At 32.7% G+C, this 16978-nt stretch overlaps 1 protein-coding gene across 2 annotated transcripts in view; it reads left to right on the top strand.

The window, feature by feature from the left end:
* The first annotated feature begins 4741 nt into the window (after positions 1-4741).
* KANSL1L (KAT8 regulatory NSL complex subunit 1 like) overlaps positions 4742-16978 on the top strand; it is a 117672-nt gene continuing 105435 nt past the window's right edge. For both annotated transcript variants that reach the window (XM_044670722.1, XM_044670721.1), the window contains exon 1: positions 4742-5850. In XM_044670722.1, coding sequence (XP_044526657.1) covers positions 4742-5850 — 1109 coding nt within the window. The remainder of the gene's footprint in view (positions 5851-16978) is intronic.

Raw genomic sequence — 16978 nt, 5'->3', positions numbered from 1 at the left:
CTAATTCAATCCCTTTTTATCTTTCCCTTGAACTATTGTAATAGCAATTGGTAATAATTGGTCTCTCCACACCCAACCTTTCTCCTCTCCAATCTAACCTTCACACAGCTGTCTAACTTAAACATTTCTGAATCTCATTTCTGACTACATCATGCTCCTGTTTAAGAAGCTTCAGTGACTCCCCATTTCTTAGAGGATAAAATACAAATTCCTTTTTTTAGCATTTAAAGTCTTTGCAAGCTTACTCTCTATAGCCATGATGGTGAATCTATGGCACATGTGCAAGAGATGGCATGCAGAGACCACTCTGTGGGCATGCATGACATCCCAGGCAGAGTTAGTTACTAGAAAGGCAGAGGGACTCCAGTGGAGCTTCTCCCTTCCCCCTCCCCACCACACCTCCTCACTCCTCCCTGCTTACTCCCTCCTCTGAGCAGAGCACTCAGGCCACTCCCTTCCCTTTCTCCCTCCCTCATCTGGGTTAAGGGAGGGCACTCAGTCTTTTGGGGCATGTGGTCTTTAAGAGGGTATAAGGTTCACCATCACTGCTCTATCGATTCTCTCCAATCTTCCCCATTTCACACTTTGTTCTCACTGATCAGACTTACTTGGCTGTTCCCAATATGACATTGTATTAACAGTATTGTGTTACACATCTGTGCTTTTTCACAACTTATCTCTTATGCCTAAAATACCTTCACTCTTTACTTCTATTGGACTCCTGTCCTTTATTCAAGACTCAGCTCAATTGCTGTCTCTCACAAGAGTCCTTTCATGATTCCCCTAGGTTTTAGTGAATCCCTTCTATTTTTATTTATTTTATATTTACTTATTTGTGTTTATGTAGTTTTCCCCCAGTAGAATATGTCAATCCCTGGAGGAGGTTTCAGTTTTGTATTTTTACCTTCTAGCACCTAGAATAATGCCTGACACACTGTAGACATTTAAATGAATGCCTGCTGAACTGAATTTTAGGTTTTGAAGCTCCCTTATTATTGAACTTAACTCCTTGAGGAAGAAAGGATTGTGATTTTTTTTTGCATTGTGACTAATACAAAATTTAGGATGTATTTTCAATGAATCTAAATATTTATCAAAAGTGATAATAATTGGAACAGCAGAACCCAGGACTGGGAAAAACCACTGGAGAGAGATTCTGCAGGATCCAGCTGGACATCAAAGAACTCCTTTTTAAAAAGAATATGCATCATCTGAACACTAATAATCAAGCATTAAGTATACATAAAAGACTAGGCCCTGAGCCAGTAGATGGCCCAGTGATTAGAGAGCTAGGCCTGGAGACAGGAGATCCTGGCTCAAATCTAACTTCAAATATTTCCTACTTGTGTGACCCTGGCAAGTCACTTAACTCCCATTGCCTAGCCCTTACCATTCTTCTGCCTTAGAACTAATATATAGTATTAATTCTAAAAGAGAAGATAAGGGTTTAAAAAAAAAGACTATGCCTTTTTAAAAAGAAATTCTTAAGTTTTTCAATATGCCGTGAACATTCTTGGTACTCCCTATAATATCCCTTAATGAATTGATTAACCAGTTATCTAAGAATTGTTATACTTCATACCAAATAAACATAACTAGAATATAATAATAGTCAACACATTCCCTTGGACACTCATCTTTTTTATATTTAAAAAATACTTTAGCAACTCTATGTTTCATGATAGTCATTATTATACCACTTGCTCTAGATGTAGAAAATATAGGTGATAAGACTGTGACCCTTTTGTCTGATTTGCTTTTTGAAATTGATTGTTTTTTCCCCCTTTTTGGATAATTCTTAAATAAACATGAACATACTCATCTACAAAGAAAAAAAGAAAAATAGATGAAATCACATATCTTCAATTAATGGGCAATCTCTTTCCAGGTCTTTAAAACAAAAAGAATTGCTATAAATATTTTTGTGCATATGGATCTCTTTTGTCCCTTTGGGACCTGTGCTTGCTAGTGGTTTTGCTGGATCAAAGGGTTTATAGTTTGGTGTCTTTTGAGGTATCATTTCACATTGATTTCAAGAAAGGTTAGCCAAAATCATACCTCTCCCAACACTTTATTGGTTTGCCCATTCTTCTGTACCCCTTACTGTCTTAGTCATATCTACCAATCTGATGGTTGGAAGGTAAAACCTTAGAATTGTTTGAATTTGCGTTTTTATTATTTGTAATTTAGATTTTTTCCATATGGTGGAACAAATTTTAAAAAGTAAATTCCTAATATCTTCCCATCTAATTTACATGAATATTTCTTATTCAGGGTAGAAGTTCACCTACTCAGAAGACTTTTCATATTAAACTTGAATTTTTCTTGGATATATTATGTAACAAAATGAGTTTACTAAATCTAGGATTTTATAATACTGTTGAATTTGTGAATTAAAGTATTAATTGATGAGGAAAGTCTAGATTTTGTTTCAAGCATATATGTATGTGTATGTATCTATTCTAAGGCATCCATTGTTAGACTATTTTAACAATATTTAACAATAAGAATGTGTGTACTTTAAAATCTATAAACCTATTTTGCTTTGATCTATTTTATATGCTAACAATGTAAAAAAAATAAAAGCAACTTACACATTTCAAGGCATGAAGAGAGACTTTCTCAATATATTGTATGACAACTGCTCAAAACAAAATATTTTTATTATTTATTATCTTATTGATACTTCAAAGCCAAAACGTAGAGGGATTGTAAACTCCTAGATTCAATTAATTTCTATATGCACATATTATACACCTTTATGCAAATAATATATAATTATTTAATTGTATATAATATACAGACAAACATATGTGTGAAAATACATACCTTTAAAAAGCTTGAAGTTTTTTGGTTTTTGTTTTTTTTGAGAGATAGGACAGGAGGAGGGGGAATAGAAGGCCTGGATATATGTCTGGATAGGGGACATAACTGAAGCAAGGTGAGAGTAGTAGTAGTTAACTCTTCTCCAGAGACCCCACCACCTGTGCTAGTGGGAGTTGGAGAAGTAGCCCCAGAGGGATGGGGAGGTTAATCTGGGATCATTTTCAGGGACCCAGTGGAGGGATTCTTAATCATTATTTTCATTCTTGGATACATTATATAAAATTTAGTTTTTGTTTCTCTTTTGTTTTGGACTTTACTTGGACAGCCTTTTTTTAAAACTATGTTTCCTTACATATCAGACCAGGTTTTTATGACATCTTTGGTTTGTTTGTATACTTAAGTATTAATATCTATTGTTTTCCTGTACTCTTATATGAGTATGTTGGCTAGAAGCTGTATAGATTTTTCCATCTCTAAAATGCCAGTGCCTAGCAATTCCTCAAGGGTAAAGTTTAATAGCTCATACCGTAATGATAGATTGCTTTGTTAAAATAATCATCTTATGTAAATCTTATGGAGGCAGTGTGAATTAGTTTAAAGCATTCATTGGACTAGGAGTTAGGAAATCTGAGTTCTAGTTTTGAGTGTGCCTCTAACCAACAAGCTTTTCAGTTTCTTCATCTATAAAATGAAAGTGATGGATTAGATAATTGCCTAAGCCCCTTCCAGATCTAATATTTTATGACTTTAAGTATTTCTTTCTGAGAAGCAAAATGTATTTAGAGGAAGACAACCTGAATTATGAAGAGCCTCCAGTTTTTACCATACTAGGATTAGTTGAGGGAACTGAAGATGTTTAAGAGATGTTAAGCGGAGACTTGAGGGGAAATGTAATAACTCCCTTCAAGTATTTGAAGAGTCATCTCATGGATGGATGATTATTCTGGCCATAGAGGGAAGAACTAGAATAAATAGATGGGAATTGCAAAGAGGCAAGTTTAAACTTGATATAATAATAAAAACCCTTCTAACAAGGAGAGCTATCTGAAAGTGAAATAGACTAGCTGCCTCAATAGTTAGTACTTTCTTTTTCATTTGAAAATCTCAAGCAAAGGCTAGACTATTTTTGTTGGTTACAATAGAGGAAATTCTTGATTAGTCATGGGTTTTATTATGAAAAATATGTACACTTGAGAATTGGAGAGTTTCTAATAATGCTTAAAATATATTGATTCATAGTTTATAAATTATAAATATTTTCATGGTCTGTGTTTAGTGCAGATTATTATTGAAATAGAATATTTTTAGTTTTAGATGTTGGTACAGGTGATTAAAATAATTTTAAACTGAATATTATAGTGATCATTATAGGAGTAAAACAAATCAATATATAGATCTAAAAGTATTTAATTTTGGCATTTACTGAAACTATGTAATTAAAGGTCATGTACAAGGTAAGAACCTAGATTCAGAGGTAAAAAAGTTTTTCCTTTGAATCTGATGCAAGTTTGTTTAAATACAAATGTCTTCATTAACTTCATGTCTTTATTCATTTATTCTGATATTTCTTGAGTATTTTCTATGTGTATAAATATGTGTATGATATCTAGGTGCTTTGAAATGTTGGGTGGGAGTTTTGGGCCTCACTTTAACAAAAGCAACAGTACTTTTTTGTCCTTAATGCCACCCTTATGAACTATTTATATATAGTCTGACTAACATAGAAGAAGCTGAGGATGAGGGAGAGTTAAGAGAAGGAACTCCATTCTGTTCTTTTAAATCAGAAATGTGCAGTGCTATATCCAGAAAAAGTCATGAGCTAGTGCAAAAACTTGATGTCTAACTGTGTAAATATTTCATTACTCATTTTCTTATTTTATTTTCAGGTTTCCTGCAATTACCCATAGGAGTCGCCATGACCCCAGCTTTGAGAGAGGCCGGAATGAAGGGACATGGTATCCACTTGTCATCTTCTTTGTCTAGAACCATGGAGTCTGACACAGTACTTTGTATGGAAAGTCCAGGAACTGTTGAAGAAAAACTAAAGGGAGACTCCATTACACAGATTAATTGCTCAATGCTGGGGTTTCCAACTCCTGAACCTAGCCTTAATACTAATTTTGTGAATTTGAAACACTTTGGCTCTCCTCAGCCTTCAAAACATTATCAGACTGTCTTTCTAATGAGTTCTAATTCTTCATTAAATATGTATAGTGAAAATTATACACAAAAGAAGTTAGGAGACCCTAATGGCAATAAGCTAAAAAATACACTGAGGAATGGCACCAGCATTAGGCTTAGTAGAATTTGTCCTCCTAATTCTGAAGATTTCATCAAACAGGAACCTTTATCAGAGACCACAAGCCAATGCATAACTGATTTGCCAAGTGTTTTGGATTCCAGTGTAACCAAAGTCAGTAGTGTAGAAAACATAGAGCTTCCAAACTGTAAATGGTACCAAAAGAATGGTCTTTTGGATAAAGCTACTGGTGCTGAGAGTAAAAAGAGTTTTTTGCAGTGTGCTCAAAAGAAAGCTTGGCCTGGGCACACAAATGTACTTATTAGCTCCCCTGCCACTGAGAAAGAAGAAGAAGTAAATGCTCGTTTACTTCATTGTGTAAGCAAACAAAAAATTCTCTTTAGCCAAGCCAAAAGAACTCAGAAACATTTGCAGATGCTCCTGGCAAAGCATGTTGTTAAACACTGTGGTCAACAGATGAAATTCTCTATGAAGCATCAGTCCCAAAGAATGAGAATCTTTCATGAACCTGCCAGAATTCTGGACAATAGTTTCCACAGATGCACCGAAATTAAACCAGAAGTCTGCATATCTAATGCAGAGAATGATTTGTGGAGAGATACCAAAAATGGTTTTGCAAGGTGCACCATTGCAGAAATTCAGAAGTTTGCACTGTCGGCTGCAGGATTGTTGTCTCATGTTGAAGAGGGTTTAGACTCTGATGCAACTGACAGCAGTTCAGATGAAGATTTGGATGAGAAGCCCATTAGAAAAAGTGTCATGGTGTAAGTGTGAAATTGATAGATTTTTGGCTACTTAGCAATTGTTTGGTACCCAGCACTATAAGTACATTAAGTTTAGTAGTTAGAATGTTATAGCAAAATTTTTTCTAAATTAGATAAGTATTTTTCTATTCTTTAAATTGTGTAAAAGAAAAAAAGTTTAAGGTCATACCCTTGGATTTACATTGTCTACCTAGTACAATTAGGTATGTGCATATGCTATTTGTCCTCCTATATTATTCAGTTTCTATTAATAGGAGAAACAATTAATTTGGGTAATAAAAACTCTTTGTAGGTAAGTGGATTTTTCCCCTACCTATTTGAACATCCACTTGTGTTTCATGTTTGTGGCCAAGGTCTTAATCTTACTCTAAATGTGATCCAGTCTGACTATTTTATATCTTGACCAAAATGACTGACCAGACTCGAGCTCATTTCTGGGTTTAGGTGTTCCAGAATTCAGTTCACCTAGGGCTTTTCTTTCTGATTTATGAAAAATTAGTATATTGGCATTTTAACTACATTGTTATATTACTCATCCTCTTCCTCTCCCCTGATTTTCACCTCATTTTTAACATTTTTTTTTTGGATTTAAAAAGCAAATTTTATTGACCATTCAAGAATCAAAAAATTCCATTTTTTAAAAGTTCAACTAATTAATTATGAATATTTTCCCATAGTTATGTAAATCATTTTCTTTCTCTGCCCTTCTCCCACTCCCCTCCTGTAGCCAACAAGAAATTCCACTGGGTTTTACATGTGTCATTGATCAAGACCTATTTCTATACTGTTAGTATTTGCACTAGGTAATTGTTTATCCCCATTCATATCCCCATTGAACCATGTGATCAAGCAGTTTTAACATTATTTTAAAATATATTACTGATTAATTTTTCCATGAACACTAAAAAATTATAATGAAGGAGAGAGTCAAATATTGAATACTTGATTCATTAGTTTATGCGACTTATCTTTATGAAAAGGAACATAATGGTGTTCTAGTTATAAAGCTTATATGGATAAAGTAGAAATTGTGTAGTAACTGAATATATTGTGTTGCTAATTTCTGTGCATCTTGAAGACTTTAGGCAAAATAGAATAAAATACACAAATGTTAATATAAATTTCTTATTTTTAATAATTTTATGACAACACTATACTTTTACTTTGAGTCTTCAAGAACAGGGAGGGTCAAAGGACTGAAACTATTTGGTATATGCACTTTCAGTAGGAAAATTAAGTCCATATAATGTAGTATTTGTTATGTTTTTGTTTTATTTTTACATCAATACTTTGACACATTGCATCAAGTAGTGTCTGTTTAGGCAAAGTGATGTGGAAGATTTTTAGTATCAGCATTTGAAGTAGTTTCATATGCTCTATTTGGCATGTGCCTGGCAAAGAGAAGGTTCTTAATAAATCATTGTTGGTTGGCTAGCTTATAGAAATTGGCTTTCAGTTATGATAAAAGGTTAAACTTAGTTTCTGTTGGGTCAGTTTAGAAAGTTGTAGCTCTAGTTACTTATTCTGTCACCAAGATTTTTTAATGTAATATATTGAAAAATGGCAGATTTTTTTTTCTGATTTTCAAAGAGGTTGGGCTCATTTCAAGCATGGAGATTAGGAAAGTTGTCCATGAAAGAGCACCTAGAAGGAGCAAGAGAAGATTGAGAGTTCAAGAACATAGGAGATCTATATCTTTAGAACAATTGATCTTGGGTCAGGACTGAAGAACCAAAGAAAGAAATGTCACAGGCTGGAAGCAAAATGTAGGTTCAAGAGAACTGGAAGTATAAGTGTATTTTTTTTTCAAAGTTCATTGAATCTCAGTCTCATAGTTGGCAGACTTTGGAGCTTGAATAGATTCCTAGCAAAATTTGAGAATATGTCAACATTATCATCATGATTCAATTTAATAATTTTGTTATAATTACAAAGTTCAATTTAGCTTTCATTCACATTGACATTTAGCTTTTTAAAGTGACTATAGGTATTAGGTAAGCATAGTTTCTTGGTGGTATCTTTATTCTAATTTCATTTTCTGGAAAATGTGCAGTATGGAACATTTCCTGCTTTTTTTATCAACCAGCATTAGAGTTAGTGCCAGTTTACATATTTGTAGTTTGCTTCTTTTTCATGGCAAATTTATAGATTTCTCTATAGAATCTACAGACTACACTTTTTGAAATCCCTTCCTGGGTCTCTTTGTGAATGTTGATGCTATATTACCTAGTTATCACCTCATTGATGGCAGATCTTTTCTCTCTCTCTTCACTTTTCTTTTTTCAGGAGCCTTCCCACACAGGACGCGGGGTCAGAAAAGCTAAAACATGTTATTAAAAGGATGATTAGCAAATATGTAGTAAAGAATATGTTAATCATAAGGTTTCAAAATTTCAAAATAATTTTATCAATAATAGGTCATGCCAATTGAGCCTTATTTCCTCTTTTTATAAGGTTGCTAGACTAGATTAGAGGAGTGCCATAAAAAAATTTTTTTTCATTCATTTCACTAGTGTCCAACTCTTCATGACACCATTTGAGGTTTTCTTTGCAAAGATGTTGGAATGGTTACAATGTGTTTTGCATCCCTAGTCTTTAACAGCCCATGGTAGATACCTACTAAATATTCATTTGTTTAACAAACGACTTTGTAATCAACAGAAGAGGGTCAAATGTTATTGGGAATCATTTAAAAATGTTAGTTTTTAGGTATGAGCCACAAATTATTATCATCTGAACTTGCATTTTTTTTGGATGACTGGGCCATTGATGTTTTTCCCTATTTTCCCCCACCTAAACACAACCTAGACTTCTTTGTGGTTGGCATTAGATTCTCTAGAATTAGAGGATCTAGAGCTGGAAAGGACTTTTAACGATGAGCTTATTCACAACTAAAATGGATATTAAAGCTCCTAGAAGGGAGGTGATTTGCCAAAAGTCTCAGAAGGTGCTAAATACCAGAGTAGGGGTTTGATGTAGCTCTTCTGGCTCCAGATTTAGGAGTCTTTTTAGTCACACATTATGTACTGGAATGCAAATCATGTCTTACCTATAATAATATAGTAGTATCAGGAGGATGTAACAAGTGAGCCAAGAAGATTTTTGCTGGATTGGTTGAAGACAGGGATAGAATTGGAAATGGTGATATAAAAACTATCAATAAAAATTTTAAAGCTCAAAAAGGAAATCAAATGTAAAGCTTTAGCATGAAAGGAAGGTTTTGCATGCTTTGGCTTGCAAGGAATTCTTAGATCCTAGAATGTTATAATGTATTCTTTAGATAAGCTCTGAGATCATAATAAATTAGAACTTGGCACTGCCTTCTTGAAATATGTTTGAATAGTTTCATAGAAGAGGAGGAATTTTAATAGTTCCATACATGTGTCTACATGACATTCTCAAATGCAGTCTTTCCCTTTCTGTTTTAATTGCAAATTAACTTTTTTGTGCCTTTTTTGTTTTAATACGTAAAGCTAAAAGCTCGTACTAAACTTAATTCTTAAAATACAGTGTATGTACACATATATATGTGTATGTGTCTATATTGGATCTTTGAAAATTCTATTTTTTAAAATCAAAGTATGGCATCTAATCCTTCTGGAATCCTTAAAAGGGTGCCATAGTATATAGTGGGTGCTGGGCCTGGAGTCAGGAAGACTTGAGTTCAAATATGGTCACTAGGTTTATATGACCCTAGACAAATTACTTGAAATCTGTTTGCCTCAGTGCCTTCTGTTATAAAATGGAAATAATAATAATAGCACTTACCTGCCAGGCTGTGAGAATCAAATGAGTTAGTTGTAAGAGTGCTTAGCACAGTGCCTGGCCCATGGGATGTTATATAAATGCTTGTTTTCTTTCTTAGTTAAGACCTCAATCCTCAAAGTAGAGCCAGTATATTTAACAATAAAGTAGTCCTTGAGTAGTAAGCAACAATTTAAAAAGTTATAGGGGAACTTCTTGGGGTAACCATTCACCCTATTTCTTACAACATTACATCTTCGGTACAATAATATAACATGTTAATGATTTTATATTATTATAAACATGTTAATATAGAATGCATATATCAATAATCTAATAAATACATAGTTACACAAATATTATATTAATTATATACTATGAATAAGAATATATAGCATTTATATAAAGCTTTAAGATTTGCAAAACATTTTACAAATGTGGTTAAGGAAACCGAGATAGAAGTTAAATGACTTGTTCAAGGACACATTTGCTCAAGGTCACACAACTAAGTATGTGTCTGAGATAGGATTTGAACTCAGATCTTCCTAATTCCAGGTGTGGCACTTTATCCACCACTGTACCCAGTGGCTTCTACTTGAGCCAGCATATGGCATGTCTAATATAGATAACAAATATTTGTTCATTTTTTAATTTTAATTTACTTTTGTATTGCATTCATTATTTGTTTTTTCTTAACCTAACCAAGCTACCCTTTAACAGTTCATCCCTTTTGAATATCTGTAGGAATAAGTAGCTATGATTTAACTCATATGGTTAAATCATAAATCATGGTAACTTCTTAAGTCAGCATTTCAAGGGGCTGACCCGCGTTTTTTATTATTATGCTGCTTATACCAGTATCACATTATTGATATCAAAAGAATCACACAAGCAGATTTGGGTTGGATGAATTCTTGAGTTGAAAAGCTACGTGTTCCATCCATTAACAGTTCAATAAAACTCATAAACATATTGATAAAATCTGACATTTGCAATGTTACATATTCCTAGTCACCAACCATTGCAAAGAGAGGAACATGCTTTCATGTTATAATTTAACAGCAATTTGAATTGTTTTACTGTTGTTGCCATTTGTGTTGTTATCCTTATCTACTCCTTTACTTTGAATTGGTTTATAGGATTCTTCCCTTTTTTTTCTGTTTTATCTTTTTTGTTTTTATAGTATAGGAATACCAATAAGCATTTTACTTTGTTTCAAGTTCTTTGGTACTATAAATATTTTGGTATACAGTCATCCCTCTCTATATCACCATTCACTTATCGGGCTTCACTGTATCCAGGGTTTAAAAAAATATATGTCTAATTCCATATAGCAGAATTATACTTATCATCGCACACAATTGGCTGGTGGAATGAAAGGTGACCAACTAAAGCACTGTATGCTCTATCCTGGACACTGATTGGCTAGGTTAATAAAAGTGTGGAAAAGGTTTATAGGAGAGTAGAAAGGGTTTATAAAGCCTTAAAATACATATAAATAATAAAATAAATATAATGATGCTACTTTGGGGATTTTCACTTATTGGGGGGGAGGTCTCTGGAACATAACTCCTGCAGTAGGTGAGGGATCACATATACAGGATTTCCTAATGAATGATCTTCTTTAGGCATATATATAGCAAGTTTTTTGAGGTTTTGGAGTTTGCATATTTTAGTCACTTTATTCGCATCATTTGAAATTGTTTTCCATCATGATTAGACCAATTCAGAGTTCTACTAACACTGTGTAAGTGTGCCCATCAAGTTTTATTTGTCACTCAGTTGGTATTCATTTCACCTTTAAAATGAGACCTCTTTAAGCACAGGAACTCTTTACTTTTTTTTTTTGGTATCAAAATCAATCAGCACAGTGCATGACATGTAGTAGTAAGTTCTTAATAAATGTTAATTAGTAATTGATTCATTGATCACTTCTAAAACGATCAGTTCTTCTAAAGAAATTACTAAATTAAAGATGCCCTCCTATTAAAAATTTGTATGTAGAGGGAGATGTTAAAACTATTATTGATTTAGAGTATTGTATATCGAGATGATAGGATCATCTGGTCCCAAACTCCTCCCAACATATTAATTTTTAGCATATAGTCATACAGCCTCTGTTTGAATATGTCTTTTGATATTGGGAGTTCACTACTCTGAAACCAATTACATTGTTAGACATCCTGGAATATTAGAAATTCTTCCATATTTTGAATTCAAATCTTTATTATAATACTGCCTCTGGCTCAAAGAACAAATTAAAAATAGTAAATAGGAATTTGGAATAGGGAGCTAGAGGGCCAGAGACATTAAAATAGAGTAGGGTCAAAACCAGGTGAGACAAACAGTAATGTTGGACATGAGACACAGGATTGTCTGTAGGTTGATAAGATATGAAGCTAGAGAATAATTTTCTATGCTAAATTCTATAAACATTTGCGTATTTTTATCATTCTGAGCTTCTAGCCCAGGTGTCAGCTTTCTATGAATTATTTTTCAGCTTTTGTCAACTCCCAACCTCATTGTTCTTTGTGACAAAGACTTCAGACACCTTTCTTTGAGGCTGGAAAACTGGGGCTGGCCTCCTTCTAAGACCTAGTATTGTCTTTCTCTTTTTTTTTATTTCATTTTTATTTTCAGTTCCAAATTTTTTCTCCCTCCAGTTTTTCCTTCACCCATTGAAAAGGCAAGAAATACAATACCCACTATACATATGAAGTAATGAAAAAACATATTTCCATATTAGCCATGTTCTGAAAAAAAAAAAGCAAGAAAAACAAAGAGAAAAAATATGCTTTAATCTGTATTCTGAGTGCATCAGATCACTCTGCAAATAGGTAATTTTTTTTTATCATAAGTCCTTTGGAATTGTGGCAGATCATTGTATTGATCAGTTACTAAGTCTTTCACAGTTGATTATCTTTATAATATTACTTTACACATTGCTTTCCTTGTTTGGCTCAATTTACTTTGTATCCATCAGTTCCCATGAGTCTTCTCAGGTTTTTCTGAGAGAAATTGTCTCCTTTGTTATTTCTTATAACACAGTGGTATTTCATCATACTCATATACCAAAACTTGTTCAGCCATTCTGCAATTGATGGTCATCCTCTGAGTTTCTAATTCTTTGCAACCACAAAATTAGCAGCTTTCAATATGTATATATACATATACATATATTTTTTTACATGAGTCATTTTCCTTTTTCTCTTTTATATCTGGGTTATAGACATAGAATGTAGAGGTATAGTTCCAAATTGTGTTCAAGAATGGTTGATTGCTTCACAGCTCCACCAACAATGCGTTAGTGTACCTATTTTCCCACATCTCTTCCAGCATTTGTTATTTTCCTTTTCTCCTATCTTAGACAATCTAATGGGTATGGACTGATAATTCAAAGTTGTTTTAGTTTGCATTTCTCAAATTATTAGTGATTTAGAGCACTTCTGTCTGGCTTTTTATAGCTTTGATGTTCCTAGTCTTTGATCTTTTATCAATTAGGGAGTGGTTTTTATTTTTTATATAAATTTGGGTCTTTCCCCCACATATTTGAGAAATGAGACCATTATCATCGTAACTTGCTATAAAATTTTCCCATTTCTCTTTAGTTTTGGTTTGTTTTTTTTTTGTGCAAAACCTCTTTTAGTTTAATGTAATCAATTGTTCATTTTATTTCCTGTTAACTTCTCTACCTCTTACTGTTCATGAACCTTTTATCTGTCCATCGATCTGACTGGCAATTTCTTCCATACTACACTAATTTGCTTAAGATATACATTTTTATATCCAAATCCTGTACTCGTTTTGAGTTAATCTGGTTATATAGTATGAGATGCTGCTTTCTGCCAGACTTCTTTACAGTTTTCCCAGCAGTATTGGTCATATAAGTAATTTCTTGGCTCAGTATCTGAGATCTTTGGATTTATCAAACACTGGGTTATCATGATCATTTGTTTCTATATTTTGTGTATTTAATCTATTTTTTCATCAGCCACTATAATCCAGTACCAAATTGTTTTGATGATTATCACTGGAGTATAGTTTGAAATCTGGTACCAGTAGGTCCTATTCCTTGACATTTTTTTAAATCAGTTCCTTTGATATTCTTAATCCTTTGTTCTTCCAGATTGATTTTATCATGATTTTTTTTAGTGCTTTAAAGTAAATTTTTGGTAATTTGATTGGTATATCACTGAATTAGTAAATTAATTTAGGTAGTTTCACTTTTATTATATTGCTTCAGCCTACTCATGAACAATTAATATGCCTTCAGTTATTTAGATCTGTCTTTATTTTGTTAAAGGTATTTTATAATTATGTTCATATATTCTTGGCAGGTAGACTCACAAATGAAATTTCTTTTTCTAATTTCTTGCCGAGTTTGATTGGTAATATGTAAAAATATTGATGATTTTTATGGGTTTATTTTATGACCTGTAATTTTGCTAAAGTTGTTAATTGTTTTGCTAGTTTTTAGTTTATTATTTAGGCTTCTCTTAAGTATACTATTATATTATCTGCAAAAACCGATAGTTTTGTTTCTTTACTATATATAGTTTTCCCTTTAAATTCTTTTTTATTGTATTATTGTTATAGCTAGCATTTCCTGTACAATATTGAGTGATAATAGAGATAGAAGATAACCTTGATTCACCCCAATCTCATTGGAAAGGCTTATTCCCATTATTGAAATTACTTCGTCTTGGTTTTATATTCTACTTATAGAGAATATATATATTCACACACACACATACATGTATATATGTATATTCTGCTTATCATTTTAAGAAAACCTCCATTTATCCCTATGCTTTCTGTTGTTTTTAAAAATAGAAATGGGTGTTGCATTTTGTTAGAAGCTTTTTCTACATTGTTATAATCATATGATTTTTGTTATTTTTATTATTGATATAATTATCCTTTTAGTTTTCCCAATATTGAAATAGCCCTTAATTACCATATAAATCCAACCTGATCCTATGTTTATGATGTATTGCTGTAAACTCCTTGCTAAGTATTTTATTTGCAATTTTTGCATCAATATTCATTAGAAAATATTGTTCTATAATTTTCTCTCTCTGGTTTTGCTCTCCCAGTTTAGATACCAGAACCATTTTTATGTCATAAAAGGACTTTGGGTAGGATTCCTTATTTTTTCTTTTCTCTTTTTTAAAAAAACTTTATTGTCTGTCTTGGAATCAATACCAAGTATTGATTCCAAAGCAGAACAACAATAAGGGCTAGGCAATTGTATTTAAGTGACTTGCCCAGGGTCACATAGCTAGGAAATATTGAAGGTCAGGTTTGAACTCAGGACCTCCAGTCTTTAATCTAGTAAGCTCTCCTATTTTTTCAAGCATTTTATGTAGTATTAGAGTTAATTGTTCTTTAGATATTTGGTAGAACTCACTTGTAAATTTATCTGGTACTGGAATTTTTTCTTAGGGAATTAATTTATGGCTTATTCAATTATTTCCAAGAGGGTTGGTTATTCATGTATTTTATTCCCTCTTCTGTTAATCTTAGAAATTTATATTTTTGAAAATATTCATCTACTTTATTTAGATTGTCTGTTTCCCTGTCACATAATTGGGCAAAATAGCTCCTAATAGTTGCTTTAATTTCTTTTTCTTTGGTTTTCAATTCACCCTTTTCATTTTTGATACTGTTTATTTTCTGATTTTGAAAAAAAAATCAAAATTTCCTTTATTTGTTTATTTGTGAAGTCAGCCCCAAGTTTTATTTATGCTTATTCAAATTTTTTAAAAATTCAATTTTATTAAACTTTTCTTTCATTTTCTAGGATTTTTTTTTTTTTTAGTTACATGCCCAGTTTGTAGACCTTCTCTTTCTCCTTTTTTATTGATATATTTAGTACTGCCTTGGCTGCATGCCACAAATTTTGGCATGTTTTCTGTTGTCATTATCTTTAATAAAATTATTTTTATCATTTGTTCTTTGACCCACACATTTTTCCTAGTACTGTCTTTACCAAGGCTCAAACACCTCATTTGGAGTGGGAAAGTTTAAGGCCTAAGTCAAAGACTTAGGGCTATCTGACAGTGTGTTTAGGCCTTGAAAAAATTCAAACTGTTATCTCAGATCTGGATCCTTCCTTACCCTCCACCTTCCTGACTTAGGGTTTCAGTTGTCACACTGAAGACCATAAGTAAACCAGCATTTTGGTATCAGACTTGACACAGAATCTAATGCATGGTCCAAGTTTAAGGTATCTTTTTTGAGGGAGTGGGTTGAATGGGTGGAGAAATGATATGAAGGTAATATAATGAGGAGTTAAAGTTTCCTTTTTTCATGTCCCAAGTCCTTAAGGATTGTTTAAGAAATCATTTTGATGTTTATCATATAATTTTTTACAGAGGAAGATTCAATTAAAGAATTCTCTAATGACCTTTTAAATATAGCATCTAAGTCTTCATTAATCAGTCATGATGTATTTGTGAATATTATAACATTTTAACAGTTGATTTAAGTGGAAATCACAGAAGTTTCACTGGTTACTATTTATTTATTCACTTTGTGTTACCATACAAATCAAGCATTTTCATGAGAATTGCATTTTATTATAAGCATTAATTAATTCTAATGTGCTTTTAAAAAAATTCCAACTCAATTTTTAAGTATTTTACATTGAATTTTTTCTATTTTGGAATGTTATTTGTAAAACATTGTTTTATTATCTAATTTTTTATTAATTATCAGAAATAATATGAAGTACTCTGTGTAGGATATCTTCTGGGTTCGCCTCATTCTTTATCATCTGAGTGTAAATACTGAGCTGGTGTCCCTTGGGAACCAAACCTTTAATCTGAACATTGATACCACACTCAATTCTTTGTGACTGAAGAGGTAATTTTCTTCCCACAATCACAAGACCCTGGAAAGCAGAAGCCCTAATCACCAGGTATATTTGCAACTGCAACTCCTTCTACTCTTTCAGAGTTGCCATCTCCTAGGGCAAAAGTGTCCTTTCCTGCTATTCTTCCCTTCTACTCATTCTCGATATTATTGATTTCAACTACTTCCCAGTCCCTTTTTTCTCTGTGGAACTCTTACTTAACCATGAATAAATTTTCCTTTGTCCTTGATCTTTTTGCATTTTCAGATTGAAACCTTCCCTTCTTTGGAAGACAGTCAATTATGGCCATCCTCTCCACTGTTGATTATCCCTTTCCTCATGATGCATTGTGCCAAGAGAAGTCGGCATTTTCTTTGTTGCACATTGCAAGTTCTAGATCCTTTTTCTCTTAACATCTTCCAACAGTCTTTTCTTCTTTAAGGTTTGCTTCATTCTTCTATAACAGTTAATCTAAATCTTTATTGCCATAATAGCCTGGCTTCCATGTACTTTCCCTTATTTCTCAAG

This window comes from Gracilinanus agilis, chromosome 3 (assembly GCF_016433145.1).
Source record: "Gracilinanus agilis isolate LMUSP501 chromosome 3, AgileGrace, whole genome shotgun sequence".
Taxonomy (NCBI): Eukaryota; Metazoa; Chordata; class Mammalia; order Didelphimorphia; family Didelphidae; genus Gracilinanus; species Gracilinanus agilis.
Note: the sequence above shows the minus strand (reverse complement) of the source record. Positions and strands in the feature narration are given on the sequence as shown.